The sequence below is a fragment of the Coenobita brevimanus genome, chromosome 102 (genome assembly GCF_032717465.1).
Source record: "Coenobita brevimanus isolate Jiangsu-jjx chromosome 102, ASM3271746v2, whole genome shotgun sequence".
NCBI classification, from domain to species: Eukaryota; Metazoa; Arthropoda; class Malacostraca; order Decapoda; family Coenobitidae; genus Coenobita; species Coenobita brevimanus.
Genome location: NC_137055.1, coordinates 19,565,849 through 19,575,333, shown reverse-complemented (window position 1 = coordinate 19,575,333; position 9,485 = coordinate 19,565,849). Strand labels below are relative to the sequence as shown.

The window sequence follows — 9,485 nt, the reverse complement described above, 5'->3', positions numbered from 1 at the left end:
CAAGCAGGATTGTAGGCAAAAGAAAGTTGGTCTTACCTCTACTGGCTACAGCAACTGGAATAGGGCTCTGAATTCGTTTAGGGACCATGAGAAGGCTTCATTACACAAAGCCTCCACGGTGGCAAGGATGAGCTATAATGCAAGGAGAGTTCTTGGTGATGTAGCTGGGCTGCTACAAACTGCTAGTGTAGCTGAGATCAGTGAATGAAGGGAGTATTTATGCTGCATTACTTCGGTTACTGTCTTTCTAGCCAAACAGGGCATTTCTTTTCATGGCCACAGTGAAACGGATGACAGCCCCAACTATGGGAACTTCCTTGAATGTAAGCAGCTGCTGCAAAAGTTTGACTCCTCCCTGCAGAGATACAAAGCTCCTGCCAATTGTACATACCTCTCGTCTTATTCCCAAAATGAATTAATGGGATGTTGCTCCACAAAGGTCACGGAACAGATTATTCAAGAAGTAAAGGAATCAAAGATGTTTGCGGTAATGGCAGACAAATCCAAGGATGGGCACACAGAACAGCTCACTGTATGTGTGCATTATGTTACAACAGAAGGTGACATCAAACGTTTCCTTTGCTTGAAGAAACTGGATGGCTATGGTGCAGAAGCGATCCAACAACATTGCTGACCTGAAAGTTTTTGCCCAAACATTTGACGGTGCAGCAGTGATGAGTGGATCTGTTTGAGGGGTGCAAGCTCGTTTCCGGGAAAAACATCCAGAGGCAATCTATAGGTATTGCTATGCACATGACCTATACCTGGTCCTTTGCCACACCTGCTTTGATCTGCTTGAAAACATCTACTCATTTTCCAGTGTGTCTACAGTCAGCCACGACCACATTGAGCAGAGAGCTTGTACAAATATCAAACACTCGTTGGTCATGTCAGATGTCCTGTTATTGCACTCATGAAGAATTTTCCTGCTGCTATGAAACCTCTTCAGAAGATCAGAACACTAACATCACTAGGTTTGCATTCAAAATTATCCAGACTTCCTGTTGTCTACCTGTTGGTTGTATTCAGAAAGTTGCTTGGCATCATTGAAGGGTTTCACAAGGTTCTTCAGTAAGAAACCGAATACTTGGCACAGGCAGTGCACTACAAAAATGCAGTCCATGACACCCTGGTTAGCCAGCGAACTGCACAGGTGGCTGAAGAGACCTATGCCATGACTAAAGCAGCATGAGAGGAGAACAACATCCAGGGGTCTTCTCTCGGTCCGAGAAAGAAACAGAAGATGGATGTCTTTATTGTGGAGCTGTCCTGTGGTTCCAGATCAAACCTGCTTAATGATTCAGAACATCTCAAGCAAAGACTTTTCTACCCTTACATCGATCGAATGACTAGTGAGCTGGAGAATCGTTTTTCTAGTATTGGGAAAGAAGTCATGATTGGCATCCAAGCATGTCACCCGTCCTCTGAACCCTTCCTTTGTATGCAGTGTCTAGAGAAACTAGCCTCTCAATACAACATCCATCTAGTCCCAGAAGAGGTCATTGCGGCAAAAAGCTTTTTGAGCAGGAAGGGGCCAGAAGCCATCCCAGACATTCTGAGTGTGCTCAAGCTCCTTGATCCCATGATATTTCCATCAATGAAGACGATCTCACAGGTGGCTCTTACCAACCCAGTTAGTAGCTGCAGCTGTGAGCGATCATTGAATGCTCTTCGCCAACTACATACTTGGCTTGGGCGCACCAAGGGCAAGGAGAGGCTCAATGAGCTGGTAGTGTTGTCAATCGAAAAAGAGTTGGTTGGAACCCTTGATTATGATAAAGTGATTGACATATTCACCCAGCTAAAATCAAGACGCCACACCCTGATCCCTCCTCCCCAGAAAGAGAAATCAATATGTTAAGTCTATGTATAAAATTCACTGATAAATAACATGTGTTTATGATAATCATCACATCCAAATATTAGAAATTCGATTAGATATTGCTTGGCATATGCCGACTGCATCCTTTTTATGAGCAGAACAGGAGAGAGGAGGAGAGAACAGGAGGAGATGAGGAGTGCAACAAACAGATGAGACACCAAAAGAGCTTCTGGAGAGGTGAAGAGGAGAGTATCAGATGGACAAAACACAGAGTTAACACAGTTTTGTCACAACTCTGATTGTACTCATTTTATTTTTATTGTATGTGGCGAAAATTAGCCTAAGCACCTGACCGGAACCTCTTGGTAGAACACAGTACTGTCTCACATCTTTTGACTCTTAAATAACTTGGAAATTATTCTGTGAAAACCTAAAGATTAGTGGTCTGGGCTAAGTCCTCAATGTTTCAAGATCCTAAATACGCCCCCGAATTCTCTCGTTTATGTATTTCATTTTCATTCTTGTATGTAATCCTACCGGCTAGTAGAAAAACAGTTCACTTTAAAGCTCTTATGACTCAGTAGAATAGAAGAAAAGAATCGTTTGATATTTGTTGGATTAGAATATCATAGCTTCTCTGGAGCTGCACATCATCGTCAGACATCAGCTGGAAGATAGTGCTGTAGCCTGTTGTTGTTGCAGCCCTAGGCTCATTGACGTGTTCCGGGTTGACTGCTGGCTTATAATTCCCTTTTTCAGCTTCCCACCTTCCTCATTTCGACGGATATGGCGTGAGCTGAGGGATATTGTGTTTCCAGGCAGATCCAACACCCGATTATAGTAGTACCACCACATGAAGACGAATCTCTCCGGCACAGGTGGTATCACCGCATGAAGCCGTACCTCTCTGGCACAGAGATAAAAAAAATAAAATAATCTAATTTTTAATGTATGTACGCTAATTTGGTCAAGATTTTCGTCCTTTACAACTTGGTTTCATATATCTTAGTGGCAAAAAATGACAATACTATGGCTCTACCTCCTTTCTATGACACCTCATCGTGAGTCGCATAATATGCTCTTGTTAATCTGTTGCAGCAACTCTGCATTTACGATGGAGAGATGGAAATTTTAGGTCACATTAGAGTAAAGCGAGTCCAGCATTTGGCAACCAAAAGGTTAAGAACCATCCCTATGGAGATGATTAGCGGGATGTAACGGTAAAGGGAGACAAGGGTGATCATTTGTGTATGGGGTGGTGTTGGCATAGTGGTAAAGGGAGACAAGGGTGATCATTTGTGTATGGGGTGGTGTTGGCATAGTGGTGTTGTGATGGTGTTAGGACGGTGGTGGCAGTGGCTGTGATGGATGGTCAAGTTTATTAAGACACTAATGGTGCAAAAGGGTGGAACTGTGACACTGCTGTCTAGGGTAAATGATGGAGTTGCAGAGTGAACGTGATACTAAGGGTATATATATATATATATATATATATATATATATATATATATATATATATATATATATATATATATATATATATATATATATATATATATATATATATATATAATCAGCCATTTCAGTATCCACTGTAGGACCGGCCTATCCCGACCGAAGTAGAGACGATACAGCCTATGTATCTCTACCAAGTGGCTTAGGCTGTCTGGTAGAGACTGTATGTAGGGTGAGAAGTGCTTGTAAGTGTGAATGCAGTGTTGTAGTAGCTTTGGATGTGTGTGTAGTCTGTGAACCAAGTGTAATCGGCCCGCGCAAGCCGACTGGGTGCAAACATACTTTACAGTATGTGACACTACTTCAACCACAGCGCCCCTGGTGTCCGCCAAAGCAGTACATGGCCGGGAGAACGCTTTCAAAGTTTATTACCCTGGCTGGGCATGAACCCTTGCTCTCCAGTGTACGAAAACACACACTTTACCACAGTAGCACAGAGGCTCATACAATATATATATATATATATATATATATATATATATATATATATATATATATATATATATATATACAGCTATTTTTTTGGCAAATGCTCAGACGAAGTTGCGTCCATGGTGCCACCTCTCCATGCCTTCCCTCGTGCTACATGGGCATCTGGTAGCGCTCATGACTGGAATGTCACTCACCCATACTGCAGAACTTCTGCCTATCAGAATTCTTTCATTCCCCGAACTGCATTCTCTGGAACTCGCTTCCCCAGAGTTGTTTCCCTACAAATTTCAACCCACAGCTGTTCAAGTCTAACTGTCACAGATATTTTATGAACAGAGGACACCAGTAATCTGGTGTATGGATTATTTTTTTTTATTCATTTGTTTTTCCTTCCTCCGTTCTGTTATTTACACACACACACACACACACACACACACACACACACACACACACACACATATATATATATATATATATATGAGGAAAAATTTTGGGAAGGAATTTGACTAATTGACAAATAACTTATTACTTTTATACTGAATAGTTATTGTAGTAGTGAAATGTGCTAAACTGATATATCATATTACAGTACTTTTACTCTAACTTGGCCCAGATTTTTGTCCTTTCGCAGCTTATAATCACGTAGCTTAGTTGCAGAGAAAGGCAATAGAACAGTTCAACATCCTTTTCAGAGCACTTCTTCGTGACTAGCATCGTATTTAAGTGCTAAACTATTGCTACATCTCGGTATTGCAGGTAGGGGGATGGCAACTTTAGGTTAAGTTAGGGTAAAAAGGGTAGAGTTCTAATTTTCTCTCACTGCTGTTGGTACAAAAAAAAAAAAAAAATAAGCTTGTTTATTTTGCACCATAAAAGATAAAAGTGCACAGTTCTTGATGCAGTTACAGTCCTTGATGCAATTGCTTGTTAAATACTGCATGAGTTTATATTTTAATTTGACTGGTAAGTATTGAATGTTAAAAATAGTAAATGAATTTCCTGTAGGTTGAAAGGGAAAAGTTTGGTGCCGTATCTGGTGTCCTGGAATGGAGAGATTGGAATGTGCTGGTTCATTAAGTGGAGCTCAGCAAACTGTAGAAATTGTGGTCAAATGTCTGATGGAATCCAAGCCTTAACAAATCTGACCGAAATTGATTCATACCTTGTAGCAAACTTCTGGTTCTCTGTGCAGAAGGGGCTGTCTCCATGTTGGGCAACAAAAGTCTTGATAGGCATAGCCATATCTCGCTCACGTATGTTTTTTCTGTGGTATTTGTTCATTTTCTTTACTCATGTAGCATCGTGTTCCTTTACTGTGTTTGTAATTGCACTCTGTTTGATAACTTTTGTCCCATGTATGCACCAGTGTACCCATTTACTCTCATGTACCTTTCCGGCTTGGCCTGCAGAGACACCCAGGGTGTTGGGGCTTGTACTGAAGGGTAAATAAAGAATAAAGAATCTAAAAATAAGAACCCATGTTCTAGTGCCCTCGTGTCTTTTGCACTGCAATCGTAGGAAACAGTCGAGCTTGTTAGCATATCGTCCTTCTTGTCAGGGGAATCAATTTTAGGGTTACAGTGGACGTGGTATGGCGTGACACATTAATTTTTCATTGCTGGGTCTTTCTCCCTATTACGCCTCAAGGTGATCAAACTCAGCTTTTCCGTGCTGTGGGTAGACCTAACAAAAAGGAACAATGGATAGTCTCAAACACCCATCTTGCTTCTTTAATGTTTCTTCTTTTGTTTCGCGGATCACAGAAGGGAATCTACATTCTGCACAGACACAGGAGTCTAATTCCTTTGTTTGTTTCTTCTTTTTCACCAATCACATACAGGGAAAAGGCAGCAGACGTAAATAATATTGCCTATAAATAAACTTCATTTTCTATAAACCTACCCCGGAAAGTAAGTTACATTTCTTTATTTTCAGGTTTGTTCACACTGAACGTGACATCTTACTTGTAGGTGGCCATTTTTCTTGTGTTCCCCCACACAAAATAAGGTAGTATGATTAGGTTAAGGTAATGTGGCATCAGGTTGGTTTGATGTCAAACCTTGACTGTTTAAATTATATCTGGGCAGACTGGTTGAATTTTTTATTAATTCCCGGCAAAATAGAGACTGCCATTCCTATCCTTTGTAGAGACGCTAGCTTAAATTATATCTTGGAGACTGTTAATATCCGCGGAAAGTCTATAGAAGACGTGTAGGTAGGATGAAGCGGGCCTATTGGTATATTCCGGCATGAGTTTGATGTAAAAGTAAAAAATTTACCACCCCTTATTTTCCACCAACTAACCAAAATAATTAATCACAAACCAAAATGCTGTTTTTAAAAGTCCTTACCGTGAAGTATTTAGTAATGTTTCCCGGCACAGTGCGTGACTTACCCTTTAGCCTGGCTGAGAGCTCTTGCATCCCAAACTCTACTTAGTCTGCTGAGGGGCGGGGGAAGGGACAATTAAGCCGTGGTGTGGACCGCATGCATAACATACTCAAACCCCTCACGCAAGAGTCAAGTGCCAACAACTCCCGTGCTGAAGCTATACCAATTCTAGCAAAGTTGGTCGTCTCTCAAATAAACCAGTTAACACCAAGGGATTTTATTTAGGTGAGTAAGTCATAAGAGCAATAATATTATTAAAGGCAACATAAACCTTTTTATGATCGGAACAACTCTAGTATTCCATTTCAGATGAAACCAGATGCTTTAATTCCGCTGAGTGAGTCATAAGAGCCAGAGTGATAATCATGTCACCATTAACTTCATGATATTATTCAGCTCAAGTATTTTTAGGTGATTCTTTGTGACAACTGAGAATGTTGACTGGGAGAAAGACACAAGTGGGATGGATTCTTTATTTTCTCTAAAGTTTCGGGCTAGAGAAAATAAAGCATTCAAACTCTAACGTTTGTCTCTCTCCCACCCGACAATTCAAGTATTCCATTCCAGGTGACACCATACGATATTATTCAGCTGAGAGAATTATAGAAACCAGAGAGATTAAGTGTGCCAAGGCGGTGAATATTCAGTCGTGGTGCCGTGATAATACATAACTTATTCAGGCTGCTTCATTAAGTCAAGTGGTGTGATGTAGTGTTATTAAAGTTCTCACTTCGATGTTTTTTTCAAACTTTATTCTTGACAGCGCTAGGAGGCTTTACTAGCTTAATGGGGAGTTTTCGACCTAGAAAGATCACATGGGGCTATTATCAACCTCTGCACCACGATACAGTTCTGTGGAGAGTAAAACGGCAGTTGGTGATAATATATTAAACATCGTAATCGCTATGAAAGGGGTAGTCTCAAAAATCCGGACGTATTCTGGTAATAGGAATATATTAAACAACGTAATCGGTATGAAAATGGTTATCTCGGAAATCAGGACGTATTTTGATTTTTAGTGTTGCTATTACTAGATTTTATGCGGATCTGGAAGTCACTAATTGTAAGGGTGCTAGGGTGAGTTTTATCTGGCCTCTCCATTTTTAGCAAGATCCGAGAGAGAGAGAGCGAGAGAGAGAGACAGAGACAGACAGAGGTTAACCCACTGAGTGCTATGTATTGATTTCGGCTGAATATAAATGCCTTCTATTAATAAAATGATAGTTCGTAAATCAAGCAAAATGTTAGTTCAGAGAGTACTTACTTTCTTGCTGCACGGTACGTTATTCTGAACCAAATCGAACCACTTGATGTTACCCGGAAGTTACAGTAACTCGTGGTGGTGCAATATTAACCACTTCGACAAGAGGACGGAATGGTATGTAATTATTGCTAACTTCCTGCTAGTTTCAGGATAGGCTTTTCGAACTGGAGAGGTTAACTACAACATTTATTAACCATTTACTTCAGAGGTCTTTCGTAAACTGAATGACCTGTATATAATTAATGCTTAATTTCTGTACTTGGATTGAATGGGCTAATGCCTCTAACGTTTGGACTTAATACTTATGTTCTTGCCAAATTCAGACGATTGTTTTCTGCCTAAAACAACAAAATAGCTGGGGTGTTAGAAAACTATCTCCCAAGACAAGCAAACCATATGGACATTAGAAAGATAAGTTGTTTAATACGCTATGGCTGCGAAAGAATTAACTGGGGCTGAAATTAAATTAGCCGATCCTAACGCATAGACGTATTTTTATGTATTATTCCTGTTGCCACCAAACGATTTTGTGCAACTTAGGAATGGCTTTTACTGTCGTTCATTCGCTTTAACGTTGGCCAAAATTTTTTTCCTTTTACAAGTTATTTCACGTAGCTCAGTGACAGAAAAAGGCAATACTGTGCTTCAATATCCATTTTTTTAGCAGTTCTTCGTGAGTAGTATTATACATTCCATTGTTAATCTATTGTTACAACTCATCATTTAAGATGTAGGGATGGCAATTTTAGGCTAAGGTCAAGTGAAAAGGGTACAGTGATAGTGGTAATAAAGACTATCGCTAGTTCCTCCATCTTAAAAAGTCTCTCCATACCTAATGAAGATCATCTGGGTGCAGCAAAAACGGAATGTAAATTACACCATAAAGTAGTCAACCCACTAGCTGGAGTAACGCTGTCCTGCTAACACCAAACTATTGCTTTTAAATCTAGGAAAATAGATTTGGGCTGTACAAATGTAGAGTGTAGTAACGCTCCATTTTTTTTTTCGAACAGATATGAAAGTACTCCATACTCTTCTTTCTTCTTCTCTCTCTCTCTCTCTCTCTCTCTCTCTCTCTTGTTTAGCAATACTGGATTTGGAAACCCTTTGCCCAACATCTCATTACTTTTCGTTAGGAAGTGAATTGGTATTTATGCTCACAGTTTTGCTGAAAAAAGCAGCAAATTCCTCTGTCCATATGGCTCAAGTGTTACTGATAAAAGTGAGGGGAAAATCAAAGATGTGAAATACTTTGCATAGCAATTTTGCTACGATGGTGTACTGTATATTTTATTCTGGCTACATTCAGACGATATATATGAGCTTAGGAGAAACTTCGAACTAGAGAGGTTAGATATAGATTTTACTGCACCATGAACAGATATTTCCTGAGTCAAAGTACGTCGTCAGGCGATGGCAGTAATATAATAATACTCGCCGAGAATGGTACAATTTGACATTAATAGCAGCATAACTTTGTTTGGGAGTAGTGTTTAAACTTAATGTCCTATGCTAAAACCTCAAATCGATGAGGGATTCAGACTCCAAACATCTTATCATGATTTTTAAAGTACCTGTCAATGATGGAAAGTATTTAGCCTTCCCATATGGTTGCTAACTGCACTGTGTAGTATGGGATGAAAGCTGACCATAAGTAATAACCACAGGCGTTCCACAAATGACCGTTAGTTATTAGGGTTTGCATTCCATTTCACGATTTAAGGTTTTAACATATGGGTCTTATTTATGAATCTGTATACATATGGTTAATCAACACTGCTATTGCGTATAATAAGTGGGGTTTTACAATGAGCCCTAATGAAGCACAGATATAACATTTTTGGTGTACTGTAACTGTTGGCTTGCACACGCCTGGCATGGCTGGGCAGGTCTGTTATATATGGTCCGGCAGCCAAATGCCGTTTGTAGGGTGAACCATTTTTGTCGTAAGTTTTTTTTTTTTCATAGTGGATTTTCCTTGCTCAAACCTTCTGTTCTACAACTATCTTTATTACTGGACAGCTGTCAGTACTGAGCAATTTTAGATATACTATAAAGGAT

General features: G+C 39.9%; 1 protein-coding gene across 1 annotated transcript; it reads left to right on the top strand.

Moving 5' to 3' along the window:
• The first annotated feature begins 1,243 nt into the window (after window positions 1-1,243).
• Window positions 1,244-1,861, top strand: LOC145415412 (uncharacterized). The gene has a single exon (XM_080284695.1). The coding sequence runs from the start codon at window positions 1,244-1,246 to the stop codon at window positions 1,859-1,861; it is 618 nt and encodes a 205-aa protein (XP_080140821.1).
• Window positions 1,862-9,485: the final 7,624 nt, after the last annotated feature.